At 37.0% G+C, this 25521-nt stretch overlaps 1 protein-coding gene across 46 annotated transcripts in view; it reads left to right on the forward strand.

The window, feature by feature from the left end:
- The window catches only part of RIMS1 (regulating synaptic membrane exocytosis 1), a 490576-nt gene that overhangs the window by 453631 nt on the left and 11424 nt on the right, over window positions 1–25521 (forward strand). Inside the window, exon 1 of one of the 46 annotated variants that reach the window (XM_060615931.1) lies at window positions 18760–18942. The exons of the other annotated variants lie outside the window; for them this stretch is intronic. Coding sequence (XP_060471914.1) covers window positions 18846–18942 — 97 coding nt within the window. The 5' untranslated portion in view covers window positions 18760–18845. Of the gene's footprint in view, window positions 1–18759; window positions 18943–25521 lie in introns of those variants that run through there. 46 annotated transcript variants of the gene reach the window in all.

Genomic DNA, 25521 nt, shown 5'->3' on the forward strand with positions numbered 1-25521 from the left:
CCAGTTTAGTTTAAGTCATTTATCTTAAAAGGAATCTTAACATCTGTTTGGTTTCATGCCATCCTCATGTTTAACCAACTGAGTGAACTGTCCCCTTGCTTCTTATCTATGCTCATTGTTAGTGGACATCAAAAAATTATTTTTCTACCTAAGTAATAAATAAATAAAAAAGTAAAAAACTATTTTTTTCTCCCTTACACTTCAAACTTGGTATAAGACCAACAATACAGAGTCAGTCTGGTCTAGAAAATTTTTTTTTTTATCCGATTGACCAATTAATAGGAACCACTCTGGGTTTCTATGAAGATATATACACAGTTAATGCTCTAAGCTTTAGTTACTAAGATTCAGTCAGCAACCCCCTCGATAAACATTTGCTGCGCACTATTTCACAAAGCACTCTGACAGGAGAGTGCTGGAGGGAGAGGTATAAAGCATATATATTTAGGTGAAATGTTACATATAAGTGAGATTTCATTAAAAGTCCATTACATTAAATGTTTTCATAGAGCATTTAATAGTCAATTACCAATTTACTTACAGGGAAATAATCAGTATAGGAGTTTGGAGAGTAATATCATTGCAGCTTAGGCTGGTCAGACTAGGTTATAAGTAGGGCTGCTTTGAGATGGTCTTAAAGCATTGATAGGGAAAAGACAGAAGGACATAGCTAGTAGGTAGGATGATATAAGGAAAACTGTGGAAGCAGAAAATATAAAGTCATGGGGCACCTGGGTGGTTTAGTCTGTTAAGTGTCCGACTTTGGCTCAGGTCATGATCTCACCATTCATTCAACTCACCAAGCCCTGTGTTGGGCTTTCTGCTGTCAGCACAGAGCTGGCTTCGGATCCTCTGTCTCCCTCTCTCTCTGCCCCTCTCCTGTTCTCACAGGTGCACTCCCTCTCTCTCAAAAATAAACATTAAAAAACTATATATATATATATATATATATATATATATATATATATATATATATATGGAAATGTAAAGTCATGAAGAGAGAACAGGATATAACCAGCTTGGTTGGAGCAGAAGGTTGCTATCTGGTAGAAAGGTAAATATGGCATATTTGGTGGGAATATAATATAGGAGCACTGTAAATGACATGGAGGCTGTGGGAGAGCCAATAAAATTGGAGCAGGAGACCAACATCTTTATCTGTTGTGGTGGTAGAAACCCAAGTGAAATGACAAGAATCTCAATATGGAGAGACCAACTGAAACAAAAAGGAAGGAATAAGTACAGGAGATAAGGAATTAATAAACCATGTTTGATAATGGAAAAATGGCAATATCTTTAACGGAATTGGGAAATTACTAGAGAAGGCCAGTTTGAGTCTGTAAACCTCTACCAGTCCTGGTTCAACCAGAGAAGCAGAATCTGTAAGAAATGTATATTAAGAGATTTATTACAAGGTATTGGGTTATGTGATTATGGGGGCTGACTAGGCATGTCTGAAATCCATAATGCAGACGGCTAGAACTCTGAGCTACTGGCTGACGCTGTGGTATACAAATGGAATTTCTTTATCAGGGAAGCCTTATTTCTGTTCTTAAATTCTCCAACTAGTTGAATTGGGCCCATCCAGATTATCTGAAATAGTATCCCTTACTTATGGTCAGCTGTTTATGGACTCTAGCACACCTACAAAATACTTTCACAGTGACACCTAAATTTGTTTGGTTGAATAACTGGGGACTGTAGCCTAGCCAAGTTGACACGTAATAAAACCATCAAAAATCTCCAAAGTGCTATATAAACTCCAAGGTGCTAGTAGGATTTCTTAGGTGAAAATGGTTAGAGATATATAGGAAATTCAGAATTGAAACTCAGGAAAGTTACTGAGATTGGAGATACCAAGATGGGCATTATCCACATAGAAAGGATACCCATGCCAGTCAAGTGGGAGATTCCCAGAGAAGGGTGTAAACTTCTACATCAAAAATGAATTATGGAGATAACCATTTAAAGGGGCAGAAGAAAGAAGAATTAACTAAAAGATAAAATAAAAAGATTAAAGAGGGAAGAAGAGAACCACAGTAGCAGATGGCCTTGGCTGTCCCTCTCTTCACTACACTTTCTCATTAGTTTCCTGAAATTTCCAGTAGACTGAGTATTGCTATGGTTTCCCTGCTTTCCTCCTGCATTTTGGGTATCTTGCTGCCAGAGATCCGAATAGAATTTGCACTGAGAAAAGATCAGTAGTTTTTTACTCCTAACTTTTAAAGTAAAATTTAAGTAGAACAGATGAGAAACACTACAGATTGCAGGTGTTTCAGACATAAAAAATTAGATACATATTCCAGATAATAAGGAATTAAAGGTAACACTGTTCTGATTACTTAATAGAAAGGTCTTTCAGACATCTTAGCCTCCACAGTCTTGAATGTTCTTTTCCTTCCTCATCTGTCTAGCAATTCTTTAAGTTTATTTATTTTGAGAGAGAGAGAGAGAGAGAGAGAGAGAGAGAGAGAACAAGTGGGGGGAGGGGCAGAGAGAGGGAGAGACAGTATCCCAAGCAGGCTTTGCGCCAAATAGCACAGAGCCCAAGGCAGGGCTCAAACCCCCGAACTGTGAGATCACGACCTGAGCCTAGATCAAGTCACACGCTTAACAGACTGAGCCACCCAGGCACCCTTGTCTAGAAAATGTTTATTTGACCTTCCAAGTATAGCTCAAGCAGCTCCTCCTCTGTAGGAAGATCCTTAACTTATGCCAACAGAGATGTTAACTTCATCTTTTTTGTCCCATCACTCATTTAGGCATATTTTATACTTCCTACTCTGCTGAAATAGAATTGCTTATGTTTTCCTCCCCCACAAGACTGTAACTCCTTTCAGTTTTGAGTTGACAGCATCTATTACAATACCATTTAAGTGCTGGGAAAGGAAGGATAGCTATGTACACACGTATATGAGAAAACAGTATAGAGAAGGCAGACCTATATGTTTATAGACAGTTTGTGGAAGGAGTTTACTCTGGGGTTTACCGAGAAAAATATAAGGGAATAAGGTGGAGAAGAAGAGGAGGGGGAGTGTATGGTAAGAATGCAAAGCAGGAGGAAGAATACTATTCTCCTAATACCGAAAAGGAGAGTTTTGATGTAGGTAAAGATTTTGTTGAAACAGGAAGGATGGGAGAAATTTGTCCTCCCAGGAAAATAAAAGACAAATGGATATGAGAGAAAATGTGCCTTCCCCTAAGAAGAGATTTTTCTTGATATGAAAAAAATGACATATTTACAGTATATTTGTCAATTTAACTTTGATTTAAAGCATTTAAAATGCTTGTAACAATGAAAGCTGCTACTCCTTTCCTGTGTGTGTGTGTGTGTGTGAGAGAGAGACAGAGAGACAGAGACAGAGATCGGAGGGCCTATTATGGGTAGTTTTTATACAAATTGACATTTCACCTCTATTTTTTCCCCCCAGCCATATGCTACCCTGGCACTGATTATAAATGCCAGTAAGTCAAAATATGGTTCCCACATTAATAAGTTGAAATTATTTTGCAAATGGTGGCACCTTTATGAATATAACTATTACAATATGGGTTGCAAGAACCAGAGAATGACTTTGCATATCTACATTATATTGCAGTGTTCTTGAGAGGAAAATGTAAAAGTTAAAAAGATGCATCTTCAATTCAAATTGCTGGTATATACTTCCATGGTATTTAACTTTACAAAATTAGATGTCATCTCTCATCAGAATTGTTTAATGTACTTCTGTTATGATTATTTCTGCTTATCCCTTCCAAAGTTCCACATTTTAAATTTTTTTCATGTATTTTGGCCTTTAATTTAGAAAATGGTAGATGAAGCTTTGAAATCCATAAACATGCTTTCCACCCTCAGATTGATTTAGAACTTGACTGCTTATTTTCTTTCAAAAAATATGAACTTATCGAGAAATATGGCTGAAATCCACTTATCAAAAATTGAGGGAACCAGTGGCATATAGTATTTTTTTCCTTTTGTACTAAAGGGACAATTTCAAGAAGCATTATTGGAAAGCTTTTTACTCTAGTACTTCAGAATTAGATTTGGAAACAAAGCCTTCCTGTCTCTAAGGAGAACAGCAGAACTAAGAGTGATTTCTCTGAACTGTGTCTAATCTGCAGTGATTGGATTCCTATTCATTGCAAGGACACTATAATGGCCACATCTAGCCTGCACCACCTGTTATATAACAACTTATTGTAGCAGAGAGATACTAAAATCACTAGAGGTTGGATGTGGCATGTTAAAATGTGAACAAATGGAGTGTGACAATGTGTGTTCTTTCTGAAACAAATAGGAATAAAGGACACATTCCACTCACTGCTTCACTGCTTTGATGATGAGACTTTTTTTTTTTTTTACAAAATGGGAATTGACATTTCATCTACAGTAAAGACCATACAGAGACACTTTGGAGCATAAAGATTCAGCCTCTAATCCTCACTGTGGCATTATGATGTTGTGTGACCACAAGCTAAAGATTTAACTTTACTTCACCTTCAATTATTTAAACAAAGAGTTTGGATGAGATCACTTATTTTTAAAGCTCCAGTGCTAGGTTTCATACATATTCTAAACTGGATGAGTTTAACCCACCTATCATATACATTTCAGTATTTCATCTCAATATTTATTTTTAAGTATTATTTTAATCCTCATCTGATGTGGACTGAAAATAAATATTGCCAATTTGAAATTGTCTGCTTTAATATTGCATAAACCTCAAAATATATTAAGTATTTAATGTTCTTACAAATTTACTTCTTCTCTAATGAAAGAATGTCAGGTTTGTTTTTGTATCATGGTGTTATATCGTAGTGTTCCTTCTAGAAAAGAGGTATGAACTCTACAATCTTGGCCATGTTTATTTGCTCCCACTCGTAAAGGTATAATGTCTTGGTCTGTTTAGGCTGCTGTAACAAAAATGCCATAGGCTGGCCAGTTTATAAACAACAGAAATTTATTTCTCACAGTTCTGGAGGCTTGGAAGTCCAAGACCAGGGTACCAGCATGATCAGGTTCTGGTAAAGATCTGCTTCCTGATTCATAAATGGCGCTTTTTTTTTTTAATTAACTATAAACTCATATGGTGGAAAGGGCAGTAAACTACCTGGGGTCTCTTGCATAAGGGCACTAATCCTATTCATGAGGGCTTCACTCTCATGACCTAATCCAAAAGCCCCACTTCCTAAGACCATCACATTGGATATTAGGGTTCATATATGAATTGGGGGACCAGGGAAGACACAAACATTCAGTCTATAGTAGGTAGCTGAACCAGAATCAAACATTTTTTGTGTGGTTAGCACCTAATGCTTCTCTAACTCCTCAAATTATCAGGACTCACTGATTTACAACCATGTTAGGACAATGCCTTGAAAGTAATAGGCAATATCTTGAAAAGTGAGAAGCAGACAGTAATTGACTTTGTTAAGGATGTCAAATTAGTATCAGCAATGTGCATCATTCCTAGTCCCCATTTTGTTAAGATAGTCCCTCTATTAATGCTTAGATATCTGGGTAGGCACATATGTCGTATGCCTACAGAATCTTTAAATACTGTGCTTGACATAGTTCAGTTTATTCCTTCTATTCTCTGAGATATACGAAATGCAGTTCTGGAGATTGGTAAATCTTTGTCACTAGATTTCCCCTTCACCAGCATACTTTTATGCTTTCATTGTGTTGTATATTTCAAATTCTTGTTTGCCTGATGTTCTAAATATGGAAGGTAGTGAGGTAAAAATTAAAGATGTAAAGATTTGAATATTCTATCGTACCAGTTTTCACCACCAACATTTTCTATTTCATAAGGGTTTTTCTTTTGCTCTTATGAATATCCAACCTTATGGTTTTTTTATTTAATATTTATTCTAATCACAGTCAACAGAGAAGCAACCAGCCAGCAGTTTCTCAAATCTCTCAAGCACACAGACTCAAATGAACCCTTTTGTACATAAGTTGTATTCTTGCTAGTCATGGAACCATTCTTCATCAGTGACACACAACTAACCCACAAATTACCCTCAAGACCTGTGTGGCCAGGCCTCAAATTACCACAGTTTACTTAATTTGCCCGTTTTGCTGCTTATTATGTTCTGAGGTATAGTTTGATCTCAGTGCCAGCCTGAAATGAAGTCGTTAGAGCATTTTACTCTACAAATATCAGCTGCACAGAATCACATTGTGTTGATGGCCACCCTCACTCTGTGGTCTTAAATTGCCACAGGAAAATTGGTCTCTCTTTCTGTCCCTCTCCTCCACCTTCACTTAATTTATTCTCTTCTCTCCACTCACAAACTGAAAAGTTTCTTCTGAATTTATTAACTCTTTCTATGCCTACTAGCTACTCTTTGTACCTTTCCCTCCACTCTTAAACCATAAATTACCTTTCTGATCACTCAGTAAATAGAACTGTTTTTAAATTTTTCATCCTGTCCTCTTGATTGGGTATGTCAGCCAAGTGTTAGAAGAAACTAAACTAATGAACTAACTTGTAGCAACCAGAGCTAGTTGGTAATCAGAAATCCAGATAAACCACCAATTATGATATAAAAACTGAAGTGAAACATTTCCAGATGATAATATTTAGGGACAGTACAGCCACCTTAATAGTCCTTACTTTTTCACAATTGATGTTGCTTTAGATAGTATTTTGCTAGAGATTGCATTAAATCTGTAGATCACTTTGGGTAGCATGGCCATTTTCACAGTATTCTTACAATCCATGAGCATGGTATATCTTTCCATTTGTTTGTATCATCTTCAGTTTCTTTCACCAGTATTTTATAGTTTTTATAGTACAGGTCTTTCACCCACTTGGTTTTCACCTCCTGGGTGTATTCGTAGGTATCTTACCATTTTTGGTGCAGTTGTAAATGGGATTGTTTTTGTAATTTCTCTTTCTGATGCTTCATTATTAATGTATAGAAATGCAGTGGATTTCCGTGCATTGATTTTGTATCCTGTGACTTTACTGAATTCATTTATGAGTATTATAAATTTTTGGTGGAGTCTCTGGGGTTTTCTATATATAGTATGCCATCTGCAAATCCTTACCAATTTAGATGCTTTTTATATCTTTATGGTCTAATTGCTGTGGCTGGGAGTTCCAGTACTATGTTGAATAAAAGTGGTGAGAGTGGACATCCTTTTCTTACTCATCATCTTAGGGGAAAAGCTCTGTTTTTGAGTATGTTTTGAGTATGATGTTCACTGTGGGTTTTCCATATGTGGAGTTTATCATGTTGAGGTATGTTCCCTCTAAATCTACATGGTTGAAAGTTTTTATCATGAATACATGTACTCTGTCACATGTTTTTTCTGCATCTATTGAAATGATTACATGGTTTTTATCCTTTCTCTTGTTGATGTGATTTATCATGTTATTGATTTGCAAATACTGAACCACCTTTGCACCTCCAGAATGAACCCCACTTGCTTTTGATCGTGGTGAATGATTTTTTAATGTATTATTGGATTAGGTTTGCTAATATTTTGTTTAGGATCTTTGTGTCTGTGTGTATCAGAGATATTGGTGTGAACTTTTTTTTTTTGTAGTGTTTTTATCTGGTTTTGGTATCAGAGTAATGCTGGTTTCACAGAATGAATTAGGAAGTTTTCCTTCCTCTTCTATTTTTTGGAATATTTTGTGAATAATAGGTATTAACTCTTCTTTAAATGTTTGGTAGAATTCACCTGTGAAGCCATCTGGTCCCGGACTTTTGTTTGTTGGGAGTTGGGGTTTTTTTTGTTTTTGATTTTGCTTTTCTGATTAAATTTCATTCCTGGTAATTGGCCTATTCAAATTTTCTATTTCTTCCTGATTCAGTTTTGGGAGGTTATAGGTTTCTAAAAATTTATCCATCCCTTCTAGATTTATTGACATTTATTGACATATAATTTATTATAATATTCTTAGAATCTTTTGTTTTTTTGTGGTATCAGTTGTTATTCTCCTCTTTCATTTCTGATTTTTTTGAGTCCTCTCTATCTATCTGTCTATGAGACTGGCTGAAGATTTATCAGTTTTGTTGGTCCTTACAAAGAACCAATTCCTGAATTCAATTATCTGTTCTATTGGGGTTTTTTTTAGTTACTGTTTCATTTATTTTTTGCTCTAATCTTTATTACTTCCTACCATCTACTAGTTTGGGATTTTGTTTATTATTCTTTTTCTAGTTTCTTTAGGTGTGAATTTAGGTTGTTTGAGATTTTTCTTGCTGCTTGATGTAGACCTGTATTGCAATAAACCTTCCTGTTAGAACAACTTTTGCTGCATCCCAAAGATTTTGGACTGTTTTGTTTTCATTTTCATTTGTCTCCCTGTATTTTTTGATGTCCTCTTTAATTTTGGTTGGCCCATTCATTGTTTAGTAGCATGTTATTTGCGTTCTTTCCAAATTTTTTCTTAATGATTGATTTCCAGTTTTATAGCATTGTGCATTTTATGACCTTCATGTTTTTGAATTTTTATGTTTTTTATTATCTGCTTTATGTATTTGGGTGCTCCCATGTTGGCACATAAATATTTACAATTGTATCTTATTGTTGGATTCTCCCCTTTATGATTATGTAGTGTCCTTCTTTGTCTCTTGTTACAGTCTTTGATTTAAAGTCTATTTTTTATGATACAAGCATTGCTACCCCAGCATTCTTTGCACTTCCATTTGCATGATAAATTCTTTTTCATCCCTTCACTTTTAATCTGCATGTGTCTTTAGTTTTGAAATTAGTCTGATAGGCAGCATATAGATAGGTCTTGCTTTTTTATTCATTCTGTCACCCTTTTGGTTGGAGCATTTACATTTACATTCAAAGTAATTATTGATAGATATATATTTATTGCCATTTTGTTAAGTATTTTGTGGTCGTTTTTATAGCTCTTCTCTGTTTCTTTCTTGTCTTGCTGTTTTCTCTCTTACTGGTTTTCTTTTGTGATATACTTAGATTCCTTTCTATTTTTTGCATATATATTACTGGTTTCTAATTTGTGGTTACTATTAGGTTTATATATAACATCTTACACATATAGTAGTCTATATTAAGTTGATAGTCACTTAAGTTTAAATCCATCCTCTACTCCTCCCTCCAACCTTTTAGGTATATAGTGTCATACTTCATGTACTTTTAGTTATGACTGATCTTTATGGATATACTTAATTTTATTGCTTTTGTGCTTCTTGCTTTTCTTTCTTCTACTTTTGGTCTTTTATTTCCACTCAAAGAGTCCTCATTAACATTTCTTTTAAGGCTGGTTTAGTGGTCATGAATTCCTTTAACATTTGTTTATTTGGGAAACTCTTTATCTCTCCTTCTATTCTGAATAATAGCTTTGCTGGATAGTTTATTCTTGGCCGCAGGGTTTTTTGTTTGTTTTTTCTTTCAGAAAAAAAGAAATCGTGCTACTGCCTCCTAGTCTGCAAAGTATCTGCTGAAAAATCAGCTGATAGCCTTATTAGATTTCCCTTGTATGTAACTGTCTTCTTTTGCTGCTTTTAAAATTCTCTATCGCTACTTTTTGCCATTTTAATTACTATGTATCTTGGTGTGGACCCCTCCTTCAGTGGACTTTGTTCGGAGTACTCCGTGCCTCCTTGATCTGGATTTGTTTCCTTCCCCAGATTCAGGAAGTTTTGAGCTATTATTACTTCAGATAAATTTTCTGTCTTCTCCTTCTGGGATCCCTATAATGCAGATGGTTATTGTGCTTGATGGTGTCATTGAGTTCCCTTAATCTATTTTTATTTCTTATGATTTTTCTTTCTCCTGTTGAACTTGATTGCTTTCTACTACTCTTTGTTCCAGGTCACTGTTCTTCTGTGTCCTCCAGTCTACTATTTTCCATCTAGTGTATTTTTAATTTCAGTTACTGAGTTCTTCATCTCTTACTGTTTTTTTATGTGTTCTCTTTATTGAGGGTCTGAGGTCTTCCACTCTTTTCTCAAGTCCAGTGAGTAGCTTTATGATCATTACTTTAAATTCTCTATCAGGAGTATTACTTACCTCCATTTCATTTAGCTCTCTTGCTGTGATTTTTTCCTGTTCTTTCATTTGGGACATAGTCCTCTGTCTCTTCATTTTATTTAATTCTGTCTGTTTCTACATGTTAGGAAAGTCAGTTACATCTACTGCTCTTGAAAGCAGTGGCCTTATGGAGAAAATGTCTTATAGAGCTCTGCAGTGCAATGTTCCTTGTTCATCAGAAACTGGTACTTCGGAGGTGTCTGCTCTATGTGTTGCATCTGCCCTACTATTGTGGCTGAGCTGCTTTTGCCTTCAGTCATCTGCAGTGGCTCTTGTTGCATTTTGCAGGGCAACGTTTGGTCCCTCTGTTGTTAGTGGGCCAGTCTGGCCTGAGTTGAGTCAGACCAAATGTTTGCCAGAGGTGCAGCAGCACTGAACTCCATGGCATTTTCCCTGTGTTGTCCCAGAGAAGCTTTCATTGATGGGTGGAGCCTGAAGTCAGACCAGATGTCTGCCCCCAGCTCACTTCTGGGGCCATAGTTGGACTGGTGTATGTAGTTATCTTCCCCTCTCCCTGGAGCAGGAGTCACTTTGGAATGGTGCTTTCCCCTATTGGGGCTGCTTGTACACTGTTGGGATTGTGGCACCATTTGGATGGGCTGCAGCCAAGGATGTATTGGAATGGGAAGGTATGCAGGAGATCACAGGGTTAGGATGCACTGGTAGCAAGGTCCATACCTGTCTGCTGTGGGAAGAGAGCTGCAGCCACCAAGGAAAACTTCTGTGTAGGCTGGAATGGAGACAGCAGATCCACAGAAGTGTGTAGGGTTGGGGTGTGCTGTTAGCAAGCTAGATGGAGAGTGTTCATGCAGTGCTGGTTCCCGTGGGGGTCTTTGTAGCTCAGCTTGGGGATGGGGGAGGGAAATGACAGCTCACAGCTCTCTTGTTCTTAAGTCTCTTCAATGATCTCTGCCACTCTGACACATGCTCTGAGATTAGTAAATAAATCTTCTTGTATATGTTCAGTGGATTTCAAACTACTGCTTCTGTGCTGTATTTCAATGGGGCTGTTTGTTGAGTTATCTCTTTAAGGGTAAGGACTCAGTTTCCTCTTTCTCTCCAGCTCTCCCAGAGCCAAGCTCACTGATTTTATTTTCTTTTAATTTTCTTTTTATAACTTACATCCAAATTAGCATATAGTGCAACAATGATTTCAGGAGTAAATTCCTTAACACCCCTTACCCATTTAGCCCACCCCCCCTCCCACAACCCTTCCAGTAACCCTGTTTATTCTCCATATTTATGAGTCTCTTATGTTTTGTCCCCCTCCCTGTTTTTATATTATTTTTGTTTCCCATCCCTTATGTTCATCTGTTTTGTCTCCTAAAGGCCTCATATGAGTGAAGTCATGTGATATTTGTCTTTCTCTGACCAATTTCACTTAGCATAATACCCTCCAATTCCATCCACGTAGTTGCAAATGGCAAGATTTCATTCTTTTTGATTCCCGAGTTAATACTCCATTGTGTGTGTGTGTGTGTGTGTGTGTGTGTGTGTGTGTGTATATGTGTGTGTGTGTGTGTGTGTGTGTGTGTGTGTGTGTATATATATATATATATATATATATATATGCATTCATCCATTGATGGACATTTGGGCTCTTTCCATACTTTGGCTATTGTTGATAGTGCTGCTATAAACATGGGGGTGCATATGTCCCTTCAAAACAGCACACCTGTATCCTTTGGATAAATACCTAGTGGTGCAGTTGCTGGGTCGTAGGATAGTTCTATTTTTAGTTTTTTAAGGAACCTCCATACTGTTTTCCAGAGTGACTACACCAGCTTGCATTCCCACCAACAATGCAAAAGAAATCCTCTTTCTCCGCATCCTCGCCAACATCTGTTATTGCCTGAGTTGTTAATGTTAGCCATTCTGACAGGTGTAAGATGGTATCTCATTGTGGATTTGTGTTTCCCTGATGATGAGTGAAGTTGAGCATTTTTTCATGTGTCGGTTGGCCATCTGGATGTCTTCTTTGGAGAAGTGTCTATTCATGTCTTTTGCCCATTTCTTCACTGGATTATTTGTTTTTTTGGTGTTAAGTTTGATAAGTTCTTTATATTTTGGATACTAACCCTATATCTGATATGTCGTTTTCAAATATCTTCTCCCATTCTGTCAGTTGCCTTTTAGTTTTGTGGATTGTTTCCTTCGCTGTGCAGAAGCTTTTTATTTTGATGAGGTCCCAGTAGTTCATTTTTGCTTTTGTTTCCCTTGCCTCCAGAGACATGTTCAGTAAGAAACTACTTCGGCAAAAACCAGAGAGGTTTTTGCCTGCTTCCTCCTCAAGGATTTTGATGGCTTCCTTTATTACATTTAGGTCTTTCATCCATTTTGAGTTTGTCTTTGTGTATGCTATAAGAAAGTGGTCCAGGTTCATTCTTCTGCATGTTGCTGTCCAGTTTTCCCATCACCACTTGCTGAAGAGACTGCCTTGATTCCACTGGATATTCTTTCCTGATTTGTCAATATTAGTTGGCGATACGTTTGTGGGTCCATTTCTGGGTTCTCTATTCTGTTCCATGGATCTGAGTGTCTGTTCTTGTGCCAGTACCATACTGTCTTGATGATTACAGCTTGAAGTCCGGGATGGTTATGCCTCCTGCTTTGGTTTTCTTTTTTAAGATTGCTTTGGCTATTAGGGGTCTTTTCTGGTTCCATACAAATTTTAGGATTATTTGTTCTAGCTCTGTGAAGAATGCTGGTGTTATTTTGATAAGGATTGCATTGAATATGTAGATTGCTTTGGTAGTGTCAATATTTTAACGATATTCTTCCTATCCAGGAATATGGAATCTTTTCCAAATTATTTTTTGTCTTCTTCAATTTCTTTCATAAGCTTTCTATAGTTTTCAGTGTATAGATTTTTCACCTCCTTGGTTAGACTTTTTTCTAGGTATTTTATGGTTTTTGGTGTAATTGTAAATGGAATCAATTCCTTGATTTCTCTTTCTGTTGCTTCATTGTTGGTATATAGGAATGCAACCAGTTTCTATGCATTGATTTTATATCCCGCAACTTTGCTGAATTCATGAATCAGTTCTAGCAGTTTTTTGGTGGAATCTTTAGGGTTTTCCATATAGAGTATCATGTCATCTGCAAAGAGTGAAAGTTTGACCTCCCCCTGGCCAATTTGGATGCCTTTTATTTCTTTGTGTTGTCTGATTGCAGAGGCTAAGACTTCCAATACTATGTTGAATAACACTGGTGACATTGGACATCCCTGTCTTGTTCCTGACCTTAGAGGGAAACCTCTCAGTTTTTTCCCATTGAGGATGATATTAGCGTTGGGTCTTTCATATATGGCTTTTATGATCTCGAAGTATTCTCCTTCTATCCCTACTTCCTTGAGGGTTTTTATCAAGAAAGGATGCTGCATTTTGTCAAATGCTTTGTCTGCATCTATTGAGAGGATCATGTGGTTCTTGTCCTTTCTTTTATTGATGTGATGAATCACATTGATTGTTTTGTGGATATTGACCCAGCCCTGCATCCCAGGTATAAATCCCACTTGGTTGTGGTGAATAATTTTTTTAATGTGTTGTTAGATCCGGTTGGCTAATATCTTGTTGAGGATTTTTGCATCCATGTTCATCAGGGAAATTGGTCTATAGTTCTTCTTTTTAGTGGGGTCTCTGGTTTTGGAATCAAGGTAATGCTGGCTTCATAGAAAGAGTTTGGAAGTTTTCCTTCCATTTCTATTTTTTGGAACAGAGAACAGGTGTTAACTCTTCCTTATGTGTTTGGTAGAATTTCCCTGGAAAGCCATCTGGCCCTGGACTCTTGTTTTTTGGGAGATTTTTGATTACTGATTCGATATCCTTACTGGTTATGGGTCTGTTCAAATTTTCTGTTTCTTCCTGTTTCAGTTTTGGTAGTGTATATGTTTCTAGGAATTTGTCCATTTCTTCCAGATTGCCCATTCTACTGGTGTATAATTGCTCATAATATCTTATTATTGTTTTTATTTCTGCTGTGTTGGTTGTGAGCTCTCCTCTTTCATTCTTGATTTTGCTTATTTGGGTCCTTTCCTTTTTCTTTTTGATCAAACTGGCTAGTGGTTTATCAATTTTGTGGATTCTTTCAAAGAACCAGCTTCTGGTTTCATTGATCTGTTCAACAGCTTTTGTGGTTCTGATAGCATTAATTTCTTTTCTAACCTTTATTATTTCCTGTCTTCTGCTGGTTTTGGGTTCTATTTCTTATTTTTTCCAGCTCTTTAAGGTGTAAGGTTAGGTTGTCTACCTGAGGTCTTTCTTCCTTCTTTAGGAAGGCCTGGATTGCTATATGCTTTCCTCTTATGACCGCCTTTGCTGAGTCCCAGAGGTTTTGGGTTGTGGTGTTATCATTTTCATTGGTTTCCATATACTTTTAATTTTCTCTTTAACTTCTTGGTTAGCCCATTCATTCTTTAGTAGGATATTCTTCAGTCTCCAAGTATTTTTTACCTTTCCAAATTTTTTCTTATGGTTGATTTCGAGTTTAATACATTGTGGTCTGAAAATATGCACAGTATAACCTCGATCTTTTTGTACCTGTTGAGTGCTGATTTGCATCCCAGTATGTGATCTGTTCTGGAGAACATTCCATGTGCAGTGGAGAAGAATGTATATTCCGCTGCTTTAGGATGAAATGTTCTGAATATATCTGTTAAGTCCATAGGGTCTAGTGTGTCATTCACAGCCATTGTTTTTTGTTGATTTTCTGTTTAGATTATGTGTTCAGTGCTGTAAGTGGTGTGTTGAAGTCCCCTACTACTGTGGTATTATTATCAGTGAGTTTATGTTTGTGATTAATTGGTTTATATATTTGGGTGCTTTCATATGTGGTGTATAAGTGTTTACAATTGTTAGGTCTTCTTGGTGGATAGACCCCTTCATTATGATACAATGCCCTTCTTCGTCTCTTGATACAGTCTTTATTTTAAAGTGTAGATTGTCTGATGTAAGTATGTGTACTCCAGCTTTCTTTTTTCGACCATTAGCATGATAGATGGTTCTCCATCCCCTTACTTTCAATCTCAAGGTGTCTTAGGTCTAAAGTGGGTCTCTTGTAAACAGGATATAGATGTATCTTGTTTTCTTACCCATTCTGTTACCCTATGTCTTTTGATTGGAGTATTGAGTCCATTGACGTTTAGAGTACTGAAAGATATGAATTTATTGCCATTATGTTTCTTGTAGTGTTGGAGTTTCTGGTGGTGTTCTCTGGTCCTTTCTAATCCTTGTTGCTTCTGGTATTCATTCATTCCCTCATCTTTTCTCCCCTCAGAGAATCCCCCTTAAAATTTCTTTCAGGGCTGATTTAGTGGTCATGAACTCCTTTAATTTTTGTTTGGGAAACTTTTAATCTCTCCCTCTATTTTGAATGACAGCCTTGCTGGATAAAGAATTCTTGGCTGCATATTTTTCCGATTCAGCACATTGAATGTATCCTACCACTCCTTTCTGGCCTGCCAAGATTCTGTGGATAGGTCTGCTACAAACCTGATCTGTCTTCCCTTGTAGGTTAGGGACTTTTTTTTCCCTTGCTGCTTTCATGATTCTCTCTTTGCCTGAGTATTTTGTGAATTTGACTATGATGTGCCATGTTGATGGTCGGTTTTTGTTGAATCTAATGGGGTTCCTCTGTGTTTCCTGGATTTTGATGTCTGTGTCTTTCTCCAGGTTAGGAAAGTTTTCTGCTATGATTTGTTCACATAACCCTTCTACCCCTTTTTCTCTCTTCCTCTTCTGGGACCCCCATGATTCTCATGTTGTTCCTTTTTAATGGGTCACTGATTCCTCTAATTCTTAAATCATGCTCTTCTGCCTTAATCTCCCTCTTTTTTTCTGCTTCATTATTTTCCATAAGTTTGTCCTCTATATCGCGGATTCTGTTTTGCCTCATCCATCCTTGCTGCCATGGCATCCATCCGTGATTGCAGCTCAGTTATAGCATTTTTTATTTCATCCTGACTAGTTTTTACTTCTTTTATCTCCACAGAAAGGGATTCTAGTCTGTTTTTGACTCCAGCTAGTATTCTTATTGTCATGATTCTAAATTCTGATTCAGACATTGAGCTTGTATCTGTGTTAGTCAAATCCCTGGCTGTCATTTCTTCCTGCTGTTTCTTTTGGGGTGAATTCCTTTGTTTCATCATTTTGAAGGGAGAAAAGGAATTAATGAGGTAGAAAAATTAAAATTAAAAAATATTAAAATTAAAAATTACACACACAAAAATCGAATAAATGATGCTAGATCCTAGGTGTGTTTTGGTCTGGGTGTTGAAAGTGGTTTGAGAGATCGAGAAAAAAGGGAGGGGGGGAAGGAAATCGTTTGAGAATTTGAAAAAATGAATACACTGAAGTATATGAAATGATGGAAGTAAAATAGAATTTGAAAAAATTTGCAAAGAAGTTTAAAATATAGTATAAAAATCAAAGAAAAATTTTTAATAAAAACTGAAAATAAAAATGAATTTTTTCTTTCCGTATTCAAGAAAAAGAAATGAAAAAAAAGGAAGTCATTTGAAAATTTGAAAACGTGAATACACTGAAGTAGAATAAAATAAAATGGCAGTAAAATATAATTTGAAAAAATTTACACAAAAGTTAAAAATATATTAAAAATTAAAATATTTTTAATTTGAAAATAAAACCATTTTTTCTCTTTCTGTACTCAAGAAAAAGAAAAGTGAAAAAGAAAAAAAAATTGAATAGATGGACCTGCTAACAGATTGAAATACAACTGAAAACTACTTCGCTTTTCCCTAGAAGTCAGACTATGAAGCATTTATAGTCCATAAACTATGCAGGCGGTGAGATTTGTATTCTTAAAGAGGGAGGTTGGCCCAGTTGGGCGGGGCTTAGTGTAATGGCTCCGTTCTCCACTAGATGGTGCTGCTAGCCTACTGGGGTGGATTGTTGTGGCACTCATAGGTGTGTATGCACATGTGTGGGAGCGGTGAAAATGGCATCACCCAGTCTCTAGTATCGGAACTCTGTTCTCTCCAATCAGCAGTTGCACATCCGTCCTCTGTCTTCAGCTTTCATCCACTCCCTGCTTTTTCAGTGTCTGTGACCAAGCCCCAGGCAGTACCTCTCTCCTGAGTTTTGTCTCAGATGTGACTGTTTTCCCTGGCCCCTTACTTCTGAAGGACTGCGGCTTTGACCCGTTCAGCCTCTCTGCGGCAGGGTCTCACCAAATAATGGCCGAATGTCAGCTGCACCCAGGAATGCTTGCTGGACCCTGCTGCTGTTGGTGCCCCAAGACTGCAGCCAGGTGCCAGCCCGCCCCAGAAAAAGTTTGAAAGATAGTGTAGCAGCAGCATTTCAGGAATTATGGAAAACCACAACACACATCTGGCACCAGTCTTCACCCTTAAGGACCTTGTCCCAGCACCAGCGAATGTGGCTGTTTTCTGGGGTCTGCTGGGACCAGGTGACCTCAGCAGTCTCTACTAAATGCCCTTCCAGCAGTGGAACCGCTTTTCCCCATGTGGCCCAAGAACCTCCCAGACTCGACTCTGCTCCTGGGGATTCACCCTTCCCACCAGAGCACTGCCAGGTATCGAGCTGCAGAGTTGCAGACTCTGCACTCCTCTTGTTTACTGTCTTAATGGAATTTAAACCCTCTTCTTTCTCCCTTTTTAGTTTAGTCCCTGAGGCTGTTTCCACTTTTCCACTTTCTCTTCAGCTGCTTTTGGGGAGGGGTGCTTTTCCCATATTTTCCCTCTCCCTCCCCCCCCTCCACCCGCAAAAGCGGCTCCCTGCCTGCCGCGGCTTCTCACTCCCCGAATTCACCTCTCCACGCCACGTACCTGCTGATTTCTGTGGTTCAGGTTGTGCAGATTGTTGTGTTGATCCCAGATCAGTTTTCTAGGTGTGCAGGATGGTTTAGTGTTGGTCTCGCTATATTTCATGGGCGCAAGACACACAAAAAACTTCCATGCCTTTCTGCCATCTTGGTTCTCCCCCCACCCAAGCCCACTGATTTTTAAAGTTCTAGATGTTAAGTCCCACTGATTGTAAGAACTGGCAAAGTTAGGCCCCTCTGGTTTTCAAAGCCAAATGTTATGAGGATTCATTTCCGCAGTGTGGGCTCCCTCTATTTGGGGTGCCCGGTGTGAGGTCTACTCCTCTCCATTCTGTCTATAGCATCCATCCCTCTCATGGACAGTATTGTGGGTCCATTTGACTCCCAACCTGTCTCCACCCTTCCTACCCTCTTCAATGTGTACTCTTCTCTACATTTAGCTGCAGAGAGTCTGTACTGCCGGTCATTTTCTGGATTATTTACACTGATGTAGATGTTATTTAGGTGTATCCATAGGATGTGGTGATCCTAGGATCCTTCTGCCCTACCATCTTTCCTGGAAGTCCTGTCTACGATAATGATACTGCTTATTTATTTATTGCTAATTTATTCCCTTTTAACCCTACTTGTCTGAGACTTCATAAGAAAGAAAAATTTCCATTAACTTTATTGTTAGAAGAGCCTTATTCTTCCAAATATAAAACTATAGAGCAACAATTCAATGTAACCCAAGTATCTTATCTAAAGCTAAAGAATTGACAGTACTATTCACACAACTATTGTTTTATTTTTTTTAATACACACTGGGTTTTATTTGGAACACTACTCTGATATAGGATAGGTTGCTGTAACAGGATACCCTTAGATACAGTGGCTTACTCAAGACTATGACATAACAGTCCAGGTGGACAGTCTAGTCTGGGGCTGGTATAGTGGCTCTATCATTTCAGGGACCCAGGCTGTGCCAAGGTCCTTCAACAAGTGCTTCCATCTTGAGATCACAGTAGTTGTTCCTGCCATGTGTCCCCACACCATCAAGAAGGAAGAAGGAAAAGAATTATGTGATCGGTCTTTACCTGGGAGGATGGGGGAATTTCTATCACCAAGAGAACAGGGTAAGAATGGGTATTTGGGGCATGAGTAGTCTCTGTGACATATTGCAACTTAACTAGGCTTCATTCTAAATAACATTTTGAATTAAATACGAGGCACAAAAAGATGTGCTTTGAGTGGAGCAAGGGGAATTAGCGTCATTCAACTTGGAGACGTAATCTGAGCAAAACACTGGTTATCTTATTGTGTAACAATATGTAATTTAAATAGGTGCACACTTTCCGGAGTGCTTTATATGGATTATCTCATTTACTACTCAAAAATTGTCCTAGGTATCACAATCCATCCCCCAATTCCTCATATATGAGGAAAGTGAGGCATAGAGAGGCCAAGTATGCTGCCTGAAGGCACAGAATAAGGGGTAGAGCTGGTACTTGAATCCGGACATTCAGATTCCAGAATTGCCTCTCAAACCACTTCTTGTTCAGCCACTTCCTAACACTTGGAATGTTAGGCTGCCTTTTGAAACTGGATAGGAGGAAAGATTCTCTAAAGAGTAATACCTTGAGTTTAAACAAAACTTTAAAAATCAAAACAAAATCTGAAATATACAAAACAAGGTTTTGCCTGAATTATTGTTTTATTTTTTACAATCAGGATGGTAGATAATAAGGAGATATTCTAGGTTTATAACCCATAAATAAACCCAGATTCATCTAAGGTATTAATTTAGACTGAAGAAGAGTGAAAAAGAAATAGGTTTAATCTAAATGTGATATATTTATTACTCCTGGGAAAATAAATCTAAGACCTTATTTTCTGAACATCAGGGTTATTAATAAAATATTCAGGTATATCCATGTAATACTTTAGACCATTTTTTGATCAAGGCAAACTAAAACAACTTCATCCTGGTATTTGAGGCTTAATCCTCACCCTCAGACCATTTTAGGTGATTATATATCCGGAGGTGCTTTAAATTATATTTAGAACATCACAGTTGCTAATAAGTTAAGTAAGAAGACAGTGTTAAAATAACAGTATCCACTCCCTAGATGCATTAGTTTGCTAAGGCTGCCACAACAAAATAGCCTAGACTGGATGGTTAAAATAACAAAAATTTATATTCTCACAGTTCTAGAAGCTGGAAGTTCATGATCAAGGTATGAGCAGGTTTGCTTTCCTCTGAGGCCTCTTTCTTAGGTCACAAATGACTGCCCTCTGCACATGGTGGTCTCTGTGTCCTAAAGCCCTCTTCTCATAAGGAAACCAAAAGATGGGTATTAGGGCCTCCCTAGTAGCATTTTAACTTAATCACCTATTTAAAGGCCCTGTGTCCAAATACACAGGCTTAGGTACTCAGGATTAGGAGGTACTCAGGATTAGTTCAGACTATGAATTGGTGGGAAAGGGGCATAATTCAGTTCATAACACAGAAACACTTTGGAAACACTGAGGCTATGAAATCAATTAGCAGCAGTGAGAAGTTCAGCATTTGACTACTCCCATCTTACAGTTTGGGCCAAAATAAGATATGGTACAGGTTGTATGTTTCAGTGACAGTAAACCATCTAAGTATTTTTTCGCAGCCTTACTAAATTCAATATGAAGATTATTTAAAAGAACATCTTGAACTTGCTATTGCTTACATTTTCACCAGCCAGGCAAGAGGAAAAATCAATGTGACATTAGCAAATGTTTTGCTGACAAGATCAAATGTGGTTGAGTGAACTGAACAGATAGGACAGCAGGCATTACAGTCGCTCAGAACAATATCAGGTCTCTTACCAGAGAATAACTGTTAGCCACAGAAGAGCTGGAAAAATTCAGGTTAGTGTTCAGCACAGATGAATCCCTTTTCTAAAGTTGTATCTGTAGAGAACTTAAAGTGTATGGCAGCAAGAGAAAACATTTTACCTCTTTTGGGTTATGGTGGTGAAATTAAAAAGTATAGGCACATCGCTGAAAAAGATTTGAAGTATTTTGAGTATCATCAAAGGAATTTATTCCATCCATCTCACAAAGATATTCTTGATTCTGTTTTTATTTTCTTGACCGCTGTATTTCTTTCATTATAAATCTCTTTGAAAATGGGAAGAGGAAAGGAAAATTTATGACTTGTAGGAACTAACATGGAGAATAATAAATGAGGGAAACCATAAAGTCAAAGACCCTTCATGCAATTTTCTAAAAGTAATCTTCAGATATATGAAATTTTTACAAGTTGTACTCATCTGACTTGGGATAAAATATATTTAAAAACTTTGGCATAACACAAAAGCAATATTTTTGTTTAAAAACTAGGAAAGAAAAACTGTGGCACTATTAGAACAGACTACCTAATAAAAATTTCTACATGGTTATGACAACACTGTGAAGCATCTGATATCAACAAAGGAGAACTTCTGGATATTTTCTTTTAAAGAGTGACTGTTGAAGACCTTTGACAATATCACTGTATCATATTTTATATAATGCAAATTACACACAGCTTTATGTGGATAATATTGGTACTGGGAAGACCAAGACCTTGAGATCATTACAAACCACATTAGTAAATCACAACAGCCACCCCAAATGATATGTAATGGCAGACCTTGAGAGCATTAGATAAAAGGTCCTGTGTGAGGCCACCCTACCAACTCTCTTGCTTCCACTCTCACTAGCTTTACTCACCATTCATTGAATGCTGGTCATTCTGGAAATGCAGTTTTCTCAAGGGGCTACGTTCTTTACCATGTCAGAACCTTTGAATATGCCGCCTTTTTGGCCTAAAATACAACCCTTCCCCTTCACCATCTGGAGTTAAAATTTGCCTTTAAAATCCTTTGGATACCAATGTGGTCTCTCAGGGTATCTAATACTGTCAGTTGACTGTATTTGCTGCTGCGTCATTTGAACACCAGGTAAAGTGGTTGGTTTGGGGTTTTTTTGGTCTTGTTTTTTTTGTTGTGTTTTAGGAAGCCTATTTTAGAGATGATCATAAACAGCGGAATTATCTTCAGGAACTGAAACAAAGTAAAGGAAGAGAAGATTTGCATTTCTCACCAGGTTACATGCTCATTTAGTTATTAGCACAGCAAACAGCAGACTCACACTCACTGTTTAAATTGTTCCTTCTCTTCCCTTTCTCTTCCTCTCTCCAAATTATAAGACATAAGATGAATACCTAAAGCTAAATAAATATAAAATAAGACCTCTGTGCCTATACAGTACTTACACTGAATCACAAGTAAACTTGTTTGTCAGTCTCTCCTACTAGACAATGACATGGTTGGGGACAGTGCCTGTTTCCTGTCCACTCTTACATATGCAGTACTGGACCCAAAGCACTCAGAGAATAGTTTGATGAATAAGTAAACAAGGGAATAAATGATCAAAACATTAACTACAACAACGTTTCTTTTTAAAAACATAATTAAATTTGTCACTGTACATATAAAAAATAGTTTTTATCACTGATCTCAGTTTCACTTTCAGGATAACCAAAACTACTCTGTAGTTTTTGTTTGTGAGGTAATAGGACATTACTGCATATATCTTTTGGATCGAACTGTTTAAGTGATATTCTGTTACTGATTTTTCAAATTAATTGATGAAAATTGACTATTCATTTGGCATTAGAGAATACTTTGATTGAAAGATGATTTATCAGACATTATCTGTGTTTATCCACCTTTCCAGCCAATAATATTAGATCTATAAATGTTTTGTCTTGCTCATGTAATCATTCCCAGCTGCATAGAAACAGGCTCTAATGTCACATATCTTAAAAAAATAGGTAACCTTCCCATATCCTGTGTGACTCTCCAAATACCACCTCTCATTCTCTCTTCTGACTGGCCATTCCTTTCAGTCCTACTACTTCACCAAATCTTCTCCTTTTGAAATCAAGTGATCTCCATGGAGCCAAGCTCTATCATCACTTCTGTGTCTGTTTCTTACTAAAACTCTAAGTAGTAAACAACATTTATTTTTAGTTCTAACACTTTATTCTTCTGATTTCTGCACCATGACACTTATCTATTTTTCCACATGCCTTAAAAGGTCTTCCTTCATAGGCTCCTTAATAGTCTTGATTTTCTTCTGGACATCTAAATATGGAAGATACCGTAGACTCCATTCTGTTTACTCTTTTTATCTCTATCTATACTTCCTCCCTATTACATTTAGTACTATAGATTTTAATTCCATCTGTATGCCAACATATCCTATCTAACTACCAACCTACCTTTTTCCAACCCTGACCTATCCCTCGTGGTCCTGATTCACACATGCACTTCCTACTTTACTCTCCACATGGCTATTTAGAAAGCCCCTCAAACATCCAAAAGAGAACTCATAATTTCCACCACTCATAATGAATTCCTCCTCCTTGCAGTAAATGACACTACTGTTCAACCAGTTATCCTTTTGTAAAAACCTAGAAATTATTGATTTTTTTCTGAACCATTTTATACATCTAGAGCAAGTGCTGTCCATTCCACTTCACAATATAATCAAAGCCTACCCTCTTCCCATATCTCCACTGCTGCTCCCTAACAGAAGCCACTATTCATCTCTTCTCAGGTAAGAAAGTAGCTTTCCCATCCTCCTCTGCTTCTACGTCTAGTTCCTACAATTCATTCTTCACACAACAGCTAGAATGATCCATTGAAAATGGAAATCAGATCATGGCCCTGCCCTATGACTCCCCACCACACTCAGCACAAATTCCAGTAGGTTGTGCCCCACCAGCTCCTTCAGCCTCTTCTACTCCATCTTCTCCTTGTCCATCTTACTTCAATTTTCTGTAGCTTCCACATACAAGCTGAGGAAGATCACTCTTCAGAGTCTTGCACCTATTCCTTTTCCCTGGATAACACTTCCTTTAGATCTTTGCATGGCTGGCTTCTATTTAACATTCTCAGAAGTGGGCTTCTCTGCCCAGCTGATCAAAAGTAACGCATCTACTGGGACAGTTTCTTCTGCTTTATTTTTTTTCATGATTATTACCAATTCTAAAATTATCATAACTTATTTATATTATTATAAATATATAAATTTATATTTATATAAGTTCATTATAAGCACTATCCTGTCTTGTTACTGTTATAGCTGTAACACCTAGAAAAATGCCTATTACAGATGCTTGCTGCATAATGAGTATTTACAGAATGAATTAATAAGTGGGGTGTTTCTAAATATAGCATACATCTCTTAATATGAAAAGAGAAATAATGAATATGTAAATATGGCACATTCCACAACATTCTATGAGAGAAAGTTTCTTCTTCAAAGCAAGAGAAAATAATTGCTCCCAAATGATAGGGATTTTACTAATTTTACATTTGTTTGTGAATATAGAGTATTAAAATAGTTTTCTATTCCATTTGTTCTTTGTATGATACTTGGGATAGCAGTTTCAAGTCAAAGGTTTCATGTCATAATTTGATAGGAGACTTCATATCTTACCCAGGTTAATGATTCCTCAGTGGATACAAATAATTGGTAAATAATGGTGATATTATTTAGTGGTTTAATGTATTATATTGATATTTTTAAATTACATATATGTAACATATATGTATGCTACACTTACAATATATGTACAGAGATAGATAATTGTATACATTTGCACCTCTATACAATTTTTGTGATTTTAATGGAAGTTTTTAAATATGAGAATGTGTGCATGAAAATATATGTGTAGCTAAACCATTGTTCTGTTTGTAAAATAAGTAAGATTAGACTTTGTGTTTTCCTAAACTGGGGTATAAAGGAATGATCACAAGACTGAGATTCAGAAGATCTAATCCAGCTTTCTGCTGCTAACTAGCCTGACATTGAGCAAATCGTTATACTCACTAGAATGTAAGCTCCATTAGGGCAGGGATTTTTGTCTGTTATGTTCATTCCTGTATCACCAGCATCTGGAAAAGGTTGGGCTCAGCGTAAGTGCTCCACAAATAATTTTTTACATGAATTACACTTCTCCAAAATTAGTTTCCACATCTACAAAACAATGTTCTTTCCAACCCTTATATTCTAAATAATATTAAAGCTGTTATGAATTTAAATAAGACAAATTCATAGCTGGAACTGTTTATTCAGTTTTTACCTTGGCCTTTATAAAATTGTCTAGTTCATCAAAGCTCTTTTCAATGAATATTTATTAACATGAATAAGACGAGAGCTAATATCAGTCCATATTTGCTGTCTTCCAAAGGACAAAAACAAAACTTTAAAATTAAAAATGTATCATTCAAACTCATAAAATTAAATAAGTGTAAAAGAAAGTTCAATAACCAATTTCTCAAATATTTCCTTAAAGTGTGCAGCATTTACGTTTGGAATGTATTAAGTTTTAAGATTGCTCTAAGAAAGTTAAGACACCCTGTAAATGAACCTTTAAGAATACCTGATATTCCAATTACATAATATAAAAAAATTAATATTCACTTAAAATTTTTTTTCATTCATTGAACAAATATGTAATAAGTGGCAACCATGTGAAAACCTGTGTTAGGAAATGATTGCCAACCTGATAGCCTACCCTCTGCTGTGAGCTGCGATGCCAGGTGTACACAAAGCCCTGAGATCTCTGGTGTTGGAGCCTCTTGGCCAGAGTCAACAACATTAGAAAGACTGCAGAGGCAACC

Source organism: Panthera onca, chromosome B2 (genome assembly GCF_046562875.1).
Source record: "Panthera onca isolate mPanOnc1 chromosome B2, mPanOnc1 haplotype 2, whole genome shotgun sequence".
Taxonomy (NCBI): Eukaryota; Metazoa; Chordata; class Mammalia; order Carnivora; family Felidae; genus Panthera; species Panthera onca.